We start from the raw sequence: 15,333 nt of genomic DNA on the forward strand, positions 1-15,333 counted from the left end.
AGTCACAGGTTCAGAGGAGAAACTTGCAACCTCTGGCCGCCTGGGAAATCACGTTCACCCGACTGTGGCTGCACACGAGATTCAAGATTCCCAATATTCCCACTCTGTGTCCCCCTTTCCTTTTTCTCTCCATTTCTGCACAGCCTAATATTGTTTAAATTCTATCTCTCCTGCGGGTGTTTCCTCATTCTTCCGGTGTTGTGCAAATACAATCCTTGCTGCTGTCAAAACATGTAATATCGAATAAACATTCCCTTTATCATATTTTTCTGGTATTATGCCTAACAGACATAATTCTGCCTTATCATCTATATGCCCTTTTAACATTTTTTCCTAACCACTTATGCATTTTTTTTCCAATGGGCCTTGCTCGGCTCCCTCGCCTTTTTTGCACAGAAGGCCAGGAGAAGCCAATTATTCCTCCGAGCAAACTCACTGATTTTTACTCTCAGTTTACTTGTGGATCTTCTGAGGCAGGACAAGTTGAGGAGATCAGCTCAGAGCTATTGCAGCTAAGGACTTAACAAACGATCTGCAACCACAATTACATTTTTTCCTATCCTCCCTTTGAACGCAGGCAAAATCGCCAGCCGAACTACGAATCTTTCTCCCTTTGCTGACTTTTAATATACAAGGCAGAACTTAATAGCACTACAGTACTTGAGATCCGATAAAAGAGCTTCTTTTCGAAGATATTGGTAATTATTTTTTTCCACTCCTCTTTGATGTTATACTGTGATGCTGAGGTTGAAGCAGGTCCCACAATCAGTCAGGATATTAAACATTTTTTTTAATCAACCGTTACAAATTCTGCCTTAAGCTAGGAGTGTCTTATGCACCCAAACTTGCAGCTATTTAGGCATTTCTCCCCACAACCAGAGTTATTTTTAAATAGCTGGAATTACTAACTGTACGGTAATCCGTCCCTAAATGGCTTCTCTTCATATCTCGGTGATTAATTCCTCTTACCTACTTAAGCGAGCTCTCTCCTTTTTAAAGAATGGAAATAATTTTAAAGTTGAGATCAGGTGTGAAATCTACTTACCTTCGCTACCGGTTTGCAAATTTGACGCCTGCGCAGAGCATCAAAACGGGGGTGATGACATCCGGGCGGAGGTACCGAGCGCCCCTGATAAGGGAAGTAGAACAGCGAGGTGCGGGGGGGGGGGGGGGAATCCGCTGTGCTATGTGATTTAGATTAGCTAGAAAATAGGAAATCCTGCTTTCTACCTAATCGCACGTCACGGCTGATTGTCGGAAATACCAATTTGCATTGGTATTGGTAGCATTTTTTTTTTACTACCGGTTCAGGCGAACCAGTCCAAACAGGTAGCATTTCACTCCTGGTTGAGATGCACACTACCAAGCAATCTGCTCCACCGAGGGGAGAGTGTGTCTCGGACAGAAAGCCCCTTGAAAAGACCAGAAGCCTTTGAAATGTGGGTTGACAGGCGGCTGTTGCATATAAGCTGCATTGGCAAAATCAGAAAGGAGGAGGGGATAAACCCCCCTGGGAAAGCCAAGGGAAATCATCAGAACCATTAAAAATCTAAAGAATATTTTGGACCTGTGATGCGACACCTGGAAAAAAACACGGCATCCGTCACTTAATCCTCCAGGGAAAGACTAAAAGGTAAATGAGGTCCAGGCAGAAGAAGAACCTCATCGGGGCTTCAAAATCTGAGGGGCCGGTTGGGACAAAACTCAGCAGGGCTTTTTCACGCGGCTGTTGATAAAGATAGGATGGCCAACATCCGATGACGGACTTGGCACAAGAAGATGAAGCAGCAGCAATCTGAAGTTTCCGAAGCAACATGAGGGTTAGACTGTCGAACAGACACGGATATTCAACTGTTTTTATTTTTTTAAAAAGGAGAATATTCTAAACAGGCAGTAGTAGAGCTTTATTTACATTTTGTATTCAAAGGAATTAAGTAGAAATCAAATATTTACAATTTCATTGAACACTATGCCAAAAGGGAGAAAGGCCTACTGATTTTTCCTATTGGAATCAAGTGTGGAAAAAGGCTCGGAAGGCATCATCGCTCCTCCTCCGTCCACTTAAGCTGGGCTTGCAATCAGAAACGGAAACACAGAGGCAAGATAAAGTGCATTATTAAATAATAGGAAATTCACTTTGGTGGGTGAGGCTTTGGGGCTCTAGGCAAAGGCACCCCGTCTTCCCCTTATTCCTGTCTTACACGTTAGAAAAATAATTTTAAAAGTTCACCCGTTCATTAATTCCCAGTTTAGCCCCGTCCAGGCATTGCCTATTCTGAATATTTACAGTACTCTTTGGGTCTCCTTAACTTAGCTGTTTTCTTTGGAGTAGCAGCAGCAGCAGCAAAATAGTCCCTCTGACAAAGTGGCCTCTTTAAGCCTCTGACAAAGTTAAGAGCAGCACTAACTAAAAACTCCACCGTTCATTGGGCCGCCTGGCAGCTTGTTAAGACCGCAACAACGATGACAAAAAACAGCACAGGGCAAATTTTATGCCCTGTACAAGAAAAGTTGCATTTTGTTCCCTTGAACATGTTTGTTTCAGAGTGTTAAATTTTGCTCTATCATTGGTGAAGGGTGATGGTGGTGGAAAGGAAATATTCCCAGTGTCTTTTACCATCAAGATTAAAACCTGAATTGCTTGGTGATTTAGCGCATCAAGAGGCGATTCTCAAAAATCAAGACAAGGAAAACCTGTCAATAAATTACATAAAAGCCAAAAGTTAATTCAAACCAGGGCTGAAAAGCAGCATACATACCCCTGGTGGCCTCAACACCCGAAAGCTTAATTTTTTTTAAAAAAAAGCTAACTCAATTAATTTAAACTTAATTTGAATATATATATACATGGGTTAATGCTTCTGTAGGACGAACACCCGAAGTTCTACTGCAAGGAAAAGAGCCACCAGGGTCTTCACAGGATGCTCAGAGGTTTTTTTCCTGGGTGGCGTCAGAAGGAAAGAACCAATAATATACTAAAAGGCTAATTCAGGAAGAGAAAGAAGTGAAAGGGCAAAGGCCACTCCAGAGAATTGCAATCTTAAAATTGTGTATTTTATCTTGGGGGGGTGGGGGTGGGGTGGGGGTCCTCAAGGGAACGTTGCTGCTACGTCAGTCTTCGCGGTCTCCTCGCGGTTGGGATGCTGGTTGTCTCAAGCGAACTGCAGTCTTGCGCCAACAGCACCTAGGATTTCACGGGCTGCTCTGGGGCTTCGTCCCCTTCGAAGCCGGGATTGTCAAGATGGGGCAGCGTCTCCACGTCCGGGGTCTGCGGAGCATTCACAAGACGGAGATGGTCACCTTCGGAGAAAGGAAGAGGGAGAGGCGGAGAGAGTTGGCTATTTTCTCAAAGCCCATCACATTTTTTGTACGAGCTAGAGCAGGGGTATCAAACTCAAGGCCTGGGGGGCCAGATCTGACCCCCGGGGTGCTTAGATCTGACCCAGGGGCTGCCCTGGAAATAGTGAAGGACCAGCCCGTGGTGTCTCTGCCAGCGAGTGGCCCAACGAACTCGAGTTTGACACCTCTGAGCTACAGGGAAACCTTGAGATGGGAACGTCATGGAGCATGCTGCAAGGGGTGATGGCCATTAAGCGAGACGGCCCAGCTTAATGACAGAAGCCTTTTAACAGATTTTAACAGATTAACAGAGTTGGGAGGCACCTTGTAGGTCATCTAGTCAACCCCCCCACCCAAACAGGGGATCCTACACCTTTTCCGACATATGGCAGTCCAGTCTCTTCTTGAAAGCCTCCAGTGAGGAAGCTCTCATAACCTCCGAAGGCAACTTCTGTTCCATGGGTTGATTCCTCTCAATGTCAGGAAATTTCTCCTTATCTCCATGTTGAATCTCTCCTTGTTCAGTTTCCATCCATTATTCCTTGCCTGGCCTTCATGGGCTTTGGAAAACAGCTTGAAACTGCTCCCACGCCCCCCTCAGGGGCAGCCCTCAAACATTGGGAGGTTGCTATCCTGTCTCCCCTGGTCCTTCTTTTCACTACACCAACTATGCCCAGTTCCAATTCATCACATTTCAGCCTCCAGTCCCCTCATCCTCTTGGTTGCTCTTCTCTGCACTCTTTCTAGAGTCTCAGCGTCTTTTTTATAGTGTGGTGACCAAAACTGGATGCAGTTATTCCAGGTGTGACCTTACTAGGGCTTTTAATAGTAGTATTAGTACCTCCCTTGATCTTGATTGTATCCCTCTGTTAATGCAGTTTAGGATTGTGTTGGCTTTTTTGCCTGCCACCACACACTGCTGGCTGATATTTAACTGGTTCTCCACTAGGAGATCCCTCTCACAGTTACTACTATTAAGCCTGGTTTCAACATTTCCATTTTCATTTCTGAGTTTTCAATTCAGAGCATCCTCTGCTAGGGGAAAAGAGAAGGAACTCTTCTACGGACGAGCAGACTGTGGCTGCAGGGACAACTGGGGGCTTCGGGCCTAAGCCACCGACCTTAAACACCGAGAGGTCTGAAGGCTTCCTGGGACGTTAATTGGAGTTTTAAAAGGAAGGACTTAATAGGCTTAAACACCGTTAAGTTCATAGATCGGTTTGAACAGTGCCATCGGTTCAAAAATAGAAAGTGAATTTTTCAAGTCGGAAAAAGATTATCTGTGGGGGGGATGTTTTTGCCAACTAGGCCCATAATCCTTATTAGCCTTCTACAGTTCCTAATTTTATTAAGGAGGATTTTCATTCAAAAGCCGCCTTCGAAAGATCATTCTAGGATTTGGTGGCTACGAACAAGATCATAACAGCCAAATCCTAGAATGGATTGTGCAAAGTTAGGCTTTTCCTTCAACTTCTATTATTTTTGCTCAACTACTATTGTACGGAATTCCTCTTTTTAAAAGGCTGCAATTTTTTTTTAAAAGAGCTCATTAATTAGATCAGGAGCTACAACAGGCTTCTCCATCTTGGCAGGATAAATCAGAAAGGCAATATTGCAATGGCCCTACTCACTGGGAATTGATGGGAGTCGGTGTCTTGATATATCTGAAAAAATGTGACACGTATTTAGTAGCTTAAAAAGTTCACAGGCTTGGATAAAAGTCGGTGCTGTATTTCCAACAGCAGCAATGTTCACGGATTTTCGGCAGCCAATCACCTGCGTTTATTGGATGGCTGGATTAATAAAGTTGCTGTTGATAAGTAATAGCAATAGCAATAGCAGCTAGACTTATATACCGCTTCATAGGGCTTTCAGCCCTCTCTAAGCGGTTTACAGAGTCAGCATATTGCCCCCACAGTCTGGGTCCTCATTTCACCCACCTCGGAAGGATGGAAGGCTGAGTCAACCTTGAGCCGGTGAGATTTGAACCGCTGAACTGCAGATAGCAGTCAGCTGAAGTGGCCTGCAGTACAGCACCCCTAACCACTGCGCCACCTCGGCTCTTAGGTAGTCTTTAAGGTTGCACATAAAAACAACATCCGGGAGCTTCAGAAAACTCTCCTGGGTTCCTGGATGCAGAAATAGTTTTCTGGAACTATGAAGCTGAAAGGAAATCTAGCCTTTTATTCAGCAAAGGAACTTTAAAAAAAGCATCCTAACATTTCTCTGTCATCTCAACTCCTCCAATCACAATCTCTGTTTAATAAGAGCAGAGACACAGTTTGGTCTCGTGATTAAGGCACCAGGCTAGAAAGTGGGAGATGGTGAGTTCCAGTCCTGCCTTAGGCATGAAAGCAGCTGCCTCACTTTGGCCCAACCACTAAGAGACAAGCGAGTTTTTCTCCCACTTTGGGCAGGAAGGCCGGCTGGGCCAGCCTCTCTCTCTTAGCCCAGCCTACCTCACAGGGTTGTTGCTTGGGCTGCCTACGTTCACTACCACCACCTCCCTCCCTCTCTCTCTCACACACACACTGGATACCAGCACAATCTGTTAGTGTCATCACTACTTTTGAGCAAAAATGAACGTAAACTCCCTCTCCTCCTGGTGGTGCCACTGAATCCCCAGCAGGGGGCAGCCGACACCAGGCAATTGTTTGTGCCAAAGGGAAAACCGAAGGGACGTTTGCTCCAGAGAAAGAATCGGGTGATTGTAATCTACAAGAGCTGTAGGAAACTTACTCTCTGGAGTAACACGCTCCTCCGGAGCCGGTTCGTCAGCTCCCTGCACGGAAGCGTACCCCGACGAGGCGGTCTCGCTATGATTATCTTCTTCGTTAACCGTAGGGACGTTCGAGGCTTCGCTGGGTGTCGTTGGGGCTGGAGTGGCTTCTCCTCGCTCTTCTACGTCCACCTGCGTCAAGTAGAATTTTGCGGGAAGAAACTTGTTAGCAAAAAAAAAAAAGTTACTTCCGCAAAGCTAAAAGTAGCCTTCTTGCCATCTACCGCGTTTCCCCAAAAATAGGCTACATAAACAGAGGTATAGAATCAAGATCAAGTGAAGTGTTAATGCCACTTTATAAGGCCCTGGTAAGGCCACACTTGGAATCCTGCATTCAGTTTTGGTCGCCACAATGTAGAAAAGATGTGGAGACTCTAGAAAGAGTGCAGAGAAGAGCAACAAAGAGGATTAAGGGACTGGAGACTAAAACATATGAAGAACGGTTGCAGGAACTGGGTATGCCTAGTTTAATGGAAAGAAGGACCAGGGGAGACATGATAGCAGTCTTCTGATATCTCAAAGAAGAGGGAGTCAAACTATTCTCCAAAGCACCTGAGGGCAGAACAAGAAGCAATGGGTGGAAACTAATCAAGCAGAGAAGCAACTTAGAACTGAGGAGGAATTTCCTGACAGAACAAATAATCAGTGGAACAGAAGTTGCCTCCAGAAGTTGTGAATGCTCCAACACTGGAAGTTTTTAAGAAGATGCTGGCTAACCATTTGTCTGAAGTGGTGGAGGGTTTCCTGCCTAGGCAGGGGGTTGGACTAGAAGACCTCCAAGGTCCCTTCCAACTCTGCTATTCTAGTCTAATACAACCCGAAAGTAAGTCCTAACTTGATTTTTACACATGCGGCCAATGAGATCCCCAAAATAAGACACCCCCCCAACTCCAGGGTGCACAGGTAAAAATGAAGCTAGGGTGGGGAATGGTGTGTGTGTGTGTGTGTGTGTGTGTGTGTGTGTGTGTTGCAGCCAGGCCTCGTACACCCCCGACCCTGGCCCTGCTGGCCCATTTCTTCTGCAGCCAGGAAGCCTTTCCTGAAGGCCCCCAGAGCTGAGAGCAGAGCCCCTGGCCGGCTGCAGAAGTCCCTGAAGGCCTCTGGACGTGGAAAGGAGGCTGGGGGCTACGCATGCAAGTAAGGAGAGTCAGTGGACGACACCCCCCCCCTCCCCCTCCAAATAAGACCTGGTGCCTTTTTTGGTGGCAAAAATATATATATATATATACAACAGGGCCTTATTTTCTGGAAAACATGGGTACGTTTAGTCTACTCTTCCCTGAAGGGATTTTATCTGCCTTTCAGGGAGGGTTAATGAACACAACATCTTAAGTGCTGTCAGGCCTGCAGCCATATTTGCTTGTGGATCTGTGGCCTGCCACACTTTCTATTACTGTACTGCGCCTTTCCTGTTGTGGGAAAGTGGGAGGGGGGATTGTAAGCAGTGAGATGCTATGTAGCCATAACAAAATCCTTTCCAGAAATCCAAGGTCATCCTTTGTCTCTGCACCTGACTGGATGGATGGAAGCTGCCAGCGTAGCAGTGGGAGATTGGACCATGTGATGGGCTTGTGGATGTGGGGGGGACAAGATCTTGAACTTTCAACTGGGTGTGGGAAAACTGGGAAGCTTTCAGATTCGGGTTTCCTCAGATGTGCCAAGATGGCTCTCTTCATCAATTGGAACTTTGAGGAATCCTTTGCCTCGGACTCTGATTTAATTTTGGATTCTATTTGGAACCCTGACACGTACAAGCTTATTTGGCATGGAAAGCAACCTTAGAAACACGTATGGAGGACTTACATGGAAACTGCTATTACATTTCCTACTTGTAAATGGGCGAAAATGTCTTTCCAAGAGGATAAGGGCACTGTGGCTGCTTTCTACAGCAAATCCAGTAATAGGAAACAAAAAAATAAAAAATAAAAAATAGAAAGCAGGTAATGAGTAACTTAACTACAGCTTGCAGGTTTACCTCAATTCCCAAAGCCTTGAGTATGTCACATTTACACATGGGGCAGGTCCTATGCTCCAGCAGCCAGGGATCAATACAACTCTTGTGAAACAGATGGCTGGAAAAGAGAAAGAATTGATATACAGCATGACTCCACAGATCTGAGCAACATTTTTTTGCTAATTTTATAATATATATAATTGACTTTTGGTTCACACAATATGTTTTTCTTAGTCATGGTCTGCTAATCAACCACCACTAGGTTTGCTCACATATCATACAGGAATATACCAAACCAAAATCCTGGTGTACTTTGATTTTGTCTTCTTGTCTTTTAAATCCAATGACAGTTTAAAAGGGCACAGAACCTTATCATCATTCAACAGCTAAAATAGGGAGTCTTGACAGGCATATAAAATATAGTCACATACGTCTGCTTGTAGGAATATTGTTATGCAGATGCTTTTCTTATTTTAGGACCCTAACAAAATGTGAAGATCTCAAATTTAAGTCTGCAGTTATTTAAAATAGTCCTATCTATAATCAATCTATCATCTATCTATCTATCTATCTATCATCTATCTATCTATCTATCTATCTATCTATCTATCTATCTATCTATCATCTCTCTCTCCCCGCCTATCTATACATCCATATCTATCCATCTTCCATCTGTCATCTATTTATATATGCTCTGTCTGTGTCTGTCTCTCTCTCTCTCCCTATATATATATATCTAATCTATATTTATAATCTATATCTCTATATGTCTATATATATGTATGTGTGTATTTATGTATGTACAGTAATCCAAAGCTAAATGCAATGATAGCATTCTAGACCAGAGATTTCCAACCTTGACAACTTTTAAGACTTGGTGAACTTCAAACCCCAGAATGCCCTTGCTGGCAGGGGGAATTCTGGGAGTGGAAGTCCACCAGTCTTAAACCTGCCAAGGTTGGACACCCCTGATCTAGAATGTTCAATTACACCTGAACTCAACTGAGAAGTGTTGTTTGAGCCAATTATTGATGGTGAGAGAAAGAACAGCTGAGCCAGGGAAAACAGCTTCCCAGGAGCAGAGAGGAAGAGAGAAGGAGAAGTTTAACGATTGGGAAGGGGGGAAAAAAGAATTAACTTACTTGCAGGTTAAAATTCGAACAACATCATTTGGTTTGTATGCTTCAATGCACACCGCGCAGCTGTCTGCATCAGGGCCGGTTTCCTTTAAAGAAGAAAAGAGCAAGAAAACATTTATTTCGTCTGCTGCCTGCATCCTGCGGATCGGGGGGGGGGGGGGAGCTGCTTGTTTGTGTGGCCTGGTTTCTGGCGCCCCGTGGCCCGGTCCACAGCGCAGGAGTTGTGGAGCCCTGATCCAGAGGCAAAGTGTTAGAGCAGGGGTGATTTCATGGAGGGCCACTTCAGGGTGGTTTTTGACCGTGGGGGGATGGGGTGGGCCGAGCACCCTGCCAACAAAAATGGGCTCCCAAGCTCCGTTTGCGGCTGCGATGGCCTCCTGCGACCCCCCGCCAGTGAAACAGAGCTGGGGAGAACTTCCGGTTTTGCTGGCAGAGGCACCGCGGGCCGGTCCTTCGCTGTTTCCAGGGCGATCCCGTGGATTTAAGCACCCTGTGCAACATTATAGGACGTTTAAAAAACAACAACAAATTAGGGATATAGTTATTTTCTGGAACAGTAAGAAGATCAGGCTGGGCCGGTGCCTTTATTTTGGGATGGTGCAACCTGCACGGAAAGAGGATGACTCCGTCTCCGTGTCCTTTGTGTGTGTTTGTGTGTGTGTGTGTGTGTGTGTGTGTCGTACCTCGTCTCCCTGTTTCAACGTGCGCAGCTGTAGCTGCCCAATCGCTTTCCTGGCATCCGCTTTCAGCCGTCTCTGTAATGAACAAGCAGTGTGTCAGTGCAGAACTGGTTCCCCCGTCCAGTGTTTAGATATGCTACACAATAAACAATGAGGGAGGGAGGGTGTTTCTCTAAAGAGAGATGGAATCTTTCCCAGGGCCTAATTCTAAGTCAAGAGTCTTGCAGGTATCTGGTTTGAAGTGTTTACTGAGTTTATTCGGAGGGTTTTTGCAGCCAAACGGGAAACAATACAGTGGAAATTCCCACATGCCGACTGAACTCTTTCCAGGTGCCTGGTTAAGGTTAAAACAAGGTTTTGCGGTGAAAAAAATGGCTCGCCTGATCTTGGTCCAGGCTCTCCTAAACTCCTTTATATAGAGTAACAGAGTTGGAAGGGACCTTGGAGGTCTTCCAGACCAACCCCCTGCTTAGGCAGGGAACACTAAACCACTTCAGACAAATGGCTATCCAGCCTCTTCTTAAAAGCCTCCAGTTTCTCTTCTAAACCTCTTTTTATTTTTCTTTATCCATATCTGGATCACGGCCTACTAGAAAGACGATGAGACTTCAGAGTAAAATTTATATCTCCCAGGCAGCAGGAAGCCAAGAAGCAAACTTTCCCTTTTCTAATTTCCCCTTCTTCCTGCTTCCTGGTAGACTTGGCCCCTAAATCACAGAGTGCAACTGTTGGCCCTGGAAAGAACAAGAAAAATAAATTGCCAGGAGGATTGCAAAGCCAAGACATTTTACAACAACAGAGTTGGAAGGGACCTTGGAGGTCTTCTAGTCCAACCCCCCTGCTTAGGCAGGGAACCCTAAGCCACTTCAGACAAATGGATATCCAACCTCTTCTTTAAAAGCTTCCAGTGTTGGAGCATTTTCAACTTCTGGAGGCAGGCTTCCCCCTGATTAATTGTTTTCACTGTCAGGGAATTTCTCCTTAGTTCTAGGTTGCTTCTCTCCTTGATTAGTTTCCACCCATTGCTTCTTGTCCTGCCCTCAGGTGCCTTGGAGAATAGTTTGACTCCCTCTTCTTTGAGACATTGGAAGACTGCTATCATGTCTCCCCTTCTTTTCATCAAACCAAATGAGAATATGAACTGCTCAGAATGGAGCTTGCTTCAGATGCCGTTCTGCAGATTTCTGCTACGTTTGAGCCAAATCATACACCAGTTTTGAACTGGTCTCCACCATTTCCACCACCCCCCCAATAGAATGAAAAGAATGCACATATATTGAACCTCATCTGGCTAGAAGTAGTTCCGTTTTTTCTTGCTGCCGTGACCAAGATGGTAGCAAAGCTGTATTCTCTGTTTTTAATCTTATTGATGAATGCTGACGGCTGTGGATACGGTTTGAAAAAAACCCTGCCAACAGCAGTGATCTCAGAGGCTCACAGCCACATCCAGTGGCAGGCATGAGATTAGGCCGGCATAGATATTTAATGATCTCGAAAGATTCCCATCCTTTTATGAGGCTGTAAATACAGATGAGCTAGCACACATTCATTTCGCACCGAGGCAACTCATTAAGCCTCGGCAAATTAATTTTAGTTTGGATAAGAAAAGCCAGCAAAAGGTTGTAATTATCCACTGGAAGAACTTGAAATGCCTTCCACAAAGGGAGCCTCCAAGATGCTAAGCCAGCTATGCACGGAAAGTCTGTAAAGGAGGACACACCGGTTTGGCTTCAAGGCGTTTGGAGGTGAGAAGTCTTGGCCAACTCTTAAAATTGCTGGAGCTATTTTAAATAAAACCCACAAAAAGTATTCCAAGAATTTATTTACCGACCTTGGAAAACAGCTGTTCACCAAAACCTGAAATGATCTAGATAAGAGTATATACTGGCTGGGACAAGACTATTTCCAAATAGAACCCAGGGTGGCCCATTAAAAAAGGAAAAAAAAAGAAAAGAATTCAGGCACAATAGAAATTCCACAATTTCCTCCGAAATCAAGAAATGTGTTCTATGGTTAAGTGATGTATCCGGATGTACGTTAATACCTTGGTGGCCTCCACTTCGCAGGGATGAATTTGCCCGAGGGGGTGGGCTTAAGCACCGATCATTTTTGACAGGACTTTATGAAGCATCACTATTCAAAACTCTGCCCGCAGCCTGAAGTTCGACCCTGACAGGGCTGAAAGTTGGCTCAGCCTGCCATCCTTCCGTGGTCAGTAAAATGAGGACCCAGACAGTTGGGGGAGGTCAATATGCTGACCTTATAAACCTCTCCGTGTGTGCTGGGGTGGCATGTGAGTCAAAATCAGGGGCTGGCAACCTTAAACACTCAAAGAGCCACAAAGGTCCTAACCGGAAGCCCCCCATTCAATTCTAGAGCCGACCGGAAGTCCGGTTCCCCCACCATAGAGTCTCCTCCTAGTGCGGCCTCCTTTTCCCTCTACCTGTCCTGACCAAAAGCCCTGTCAATTGTGGAACCGACTGGCAACAGGGAGCCGCAGCAGAGGGATGGAAGAGCCACATGCGGCTCCGGAGCTGTGGGTTGCCGCCCCCTGGTCTAAATGCTACTGCTAAATCCCAAGGAAGGAAGGATGGCTTATAAGAGAAAGGAACCAATCACTGGAGAAAACCGAACAGGTGGTACAGAAGAAAGGGGGGCAAAGAACCTCACCTGTCTCCTGTTCTGGGCCCTCGCGACCCGGAGCCTTCGAGCGGAATAAAATATGAAGTATCCGACGGTGGCGGCCGTGACAATGAAGAAGGACACCGAGACAAAGAAAATGGAGTAATTGTTCATCCAGGAGCCGTGCTTCTTCCCGACTTCGATGGCCATGGTGACTTGGAAGCCGCTATCAATCTTCTGGATGATTTCTCTGCCTTTGGCGTAGCTGATCATGATGGCCACGGTGTTTCCCGTACCTGCACGAGAGAAAGGCGGAGAGTTGCTCGATGGGTTGTCATGGCAAACAGGGCTGCTGAGGCCTGAGGAGTCGGCCTGCTGTTTGTGGGGTCCTTGGTGCTTTTCTTGCGGATGTTTCATGGCCCCACTAGGCGAGATCCTCTGTGCTAGAACCCCACTCTCCTCTAGCACTGGTGACGCTACCTAGTTGGGTAACAAAATGTCTGCAAGCGAACCACCAACCGCTCAAAGAGCAGCAAGGACCCCACAGCCCCCTCCCCCCCTCCTCCTCCATCGTTCCACAAACCCCCATTCCCTTCTAGCACTGATGTTACCTAGTTGGGCCACGAAATGTCTGCAAGAAAACCACCAAGCACCCCACAGCTCAATCCTGAGATACAAATGTTCTCTTCTACAGACCACATGCGATTGATTGATTGATTGATTGATTGATTGGGTTTATATAACTGCATATAGCCAAGCCTATGGTTTTCCCCATTGCAATGGATGGCTGTGAAGGTTGGACCATAAGGAAGGCTGAGCGCCAAAGAATGGAGGCCTTTGAGCTCTGGTGCTGGAGAAGAAGACTCCTGCATTGAGTCCCTTGGACTGCAAGGCCATCCAACCGGTCAGTCCTAGAGGAGATCAACCCTGGCTGCTCTTTAGAAGGCCGGATCCTGAAGAGAAAACTCAAGTACTTTGGCCACCTGATAAGAAGGAAGAAGGACTCCCTGGAGAAGACCCTCATGCTGGGAACGATGGAGGGCAAAAGAAGAAGAAGGGGACGGCAGAGAAGGAGGTGGCTGGATGGAGTCACTGAAGCAGTTAAATGGACTCCAGGGGATGGGAGAGGACAGAAAGTCCTGGAGGAACGTTGTCCATGGGGTCACGATGGGCCGGACACGACTTTGCAACTAACAACAACAAAACTGTTTATCTCCCAAACATTGACTTTTCCCACTCAACAGACCCAATTAACAGCCCTTTACAGAGTCTGCTTGCAGGAGGAAGTGCGGAAGGAAGTCCATCTTCGTAGGTGCGGCCCTCAATGTCCCTGGCACAACACTCCAATGTGGACATTCAGGCTGGCCAATGACAACCCTTCCAGGAGGGAGCGTCAAGAGGGAGCACAGTGGTGCTTTCATCATCGGAATGCCACTTACATTGGCACTTCAAAGTTTAGCAATTATTCTGGTTTTGTTATTCTGGTTTGGTGCTTTTCCGTTGCGGTTGTTATTGTTGTTTGTAATTCTGCTTCCCCAAAACTCTCCAGACTCAGAGTGGAAAATTTAAGTTAATTGGACGTAAAAGAAACACCGCCAACCCCAGCCTGAACTTCTCACTTCCTGTCCAACCCAAGGAAAGGTGTCCTTTGCACCTGGCTGGCCAACAGGGACAATCTAAGAGAAACATCAGGGTGTGGGGACGCGTGTGAGGTGCAACTCCTGTCTGTTGGCCCATCCTGCCTGTGCTGCATTTGGGCACAAGACGCAACTTGCACGATCTCTCTGCTTGGTTCCCAGTCTGTGGACGGGAAGGTGGAGTCCACAAAGACGATTTGCAAGTTTGCCAGAATTAGAATTTCTAATTACAACACCAAGGATCTGCGGGTTGGGATCTTCACCCACCAGGATAAACCATATTCAGCAGCTGAAATGAAGGGCTGCAACTCCTTCCATATTCCAGGGAGATTTGGATTTTCCAAGGCAATCTTGTCGGCTAAAGGAATCAGAAGAGCTGGAAAGGGACCTTGGAGGTCTTCCAGTCCAACCCCTTGCTCAGGCAGGAAACCTTATATCCATAATGGCCAACCCGTGGGATGAGTGTCACAGGTGGCAGCCGGAGGCCTCTCTGAGGCACGCGAGCCGTCGTCCAGCTCAGCGCAAGCGTCTGCCTCCTGCCAGCCAGCTGATTTTCAGGTCTCTGCCACGCATGCAGGAGATGCGCATGCATACAGGGATGAGGGGTCATGTGCGCATGTGTGTGGGGGGAGCACGGGGCTGCAGTGCCCCCCTGAGCCCTGTTTTTGGTCCCAGGAGGCTCCAGGGAGACCTGCTAGGCCCAAAACAGGGGCTCACTCCGTTACGCAGCGCTAGGGATTCGAACCGCCAAACTGCCAACCTTTCTGATTGACAAGCTCAGCGTCTTAGCCACTGAGCCACCACGTCCCGAGATATAATTTGTATACCCACCACCAATTTTGCAATCTCACTACCTTTAAATTAATGCAATATCTTCCTGGGAACATTGAATCACAAGTGTGCCAGTTGCGCTGTGGCACAGATTATCCCCACTGGTGCCAGGCTTAAAATAGTTTCCATCCGGCCTCATCTAGATAAGGGGCGGCCAATTAATTTTGCACTGAAAGGGTTTCGTCTCAAATGGGCAGGGATCCTTCCGCCGATTCTGGCTTCTCCTTTATATTCCGTATGGGGTGAAAAGCCAATGAGGCCACAGAGAGACGCTTTTAGAAATATGAGGGGATCCCTTCTCTGCTTCCTTTTCCCCCCCGTTAACATTTTTTATGGAGCTATAAAGTAATGT

The 15,333-nt window shown here is 46.4% G+C and overlaps 1 protein-coding gene across 2 annotated transcripts in view; it reads right to left on the reverse strand.

The window, feature by feature from the left end:
- Positions 1 to 1,842: 1,842 nt before the first annotated feature.
- Positions 1,843 to 15,333, reverse strand: part of RNF128 (ring finger protein 128) — a 38,401-nt gene continuing 24,910 nt past the window's right edge. For both annotated transcript variants that reach the window (XM_014060683.2, XM_087727847.1), the window contains exons 2-7: positions 12,562 to 12,809; positions 9,895 to 9,966; positions 9,215 to 9,297; positions 8,094 to 8,190; positions 6,079 to 6,250; positions 1,843 to 3,300 (exon numbers count right to left, since the gene is read on the reverse strand). In XM_014060683.2, coding sequence (XP_013916158.1) covers positions 3,185 to 3,300; positions 6,079 to 6,250; positions 8,094 to 8,190; positions 9,215 to 9,297; positions 9,895 to 9,966; positions 12,562 to 12,809 — 788 coding nt within the window. In that variant the 3' untranslated portion in view covers positions 1,843 to 3,184. The remainder of the gene's footprint in view (positions 3,301 to 6,078; positions 6,251 to 8,093; positions 8,191 to 9,214; positions 9,298 to 9,894; positions 9,967 to 12,561; positions 12,810 to 15,333) is intronic.

The sequence above is a fragment of the Thamnophis sirtalis genome, unplaced genomic scaffold, assembly GCF_051295495.1.
Source record: "Thamnophis sirtalis isolate CommonGarterSnake01/CBP01778 unplaced genomic scaffold, rThaSir2_p1.2 scaffold_13, whole genome shotgun sequence".
Taxonomy (NCBI): domain Eukaryota; kingdom Metazoa; phylum Chordata; class Lepidosauria; order Squamata; family Natricidae; genus Thamnophis; species Thamnophis sirtalis.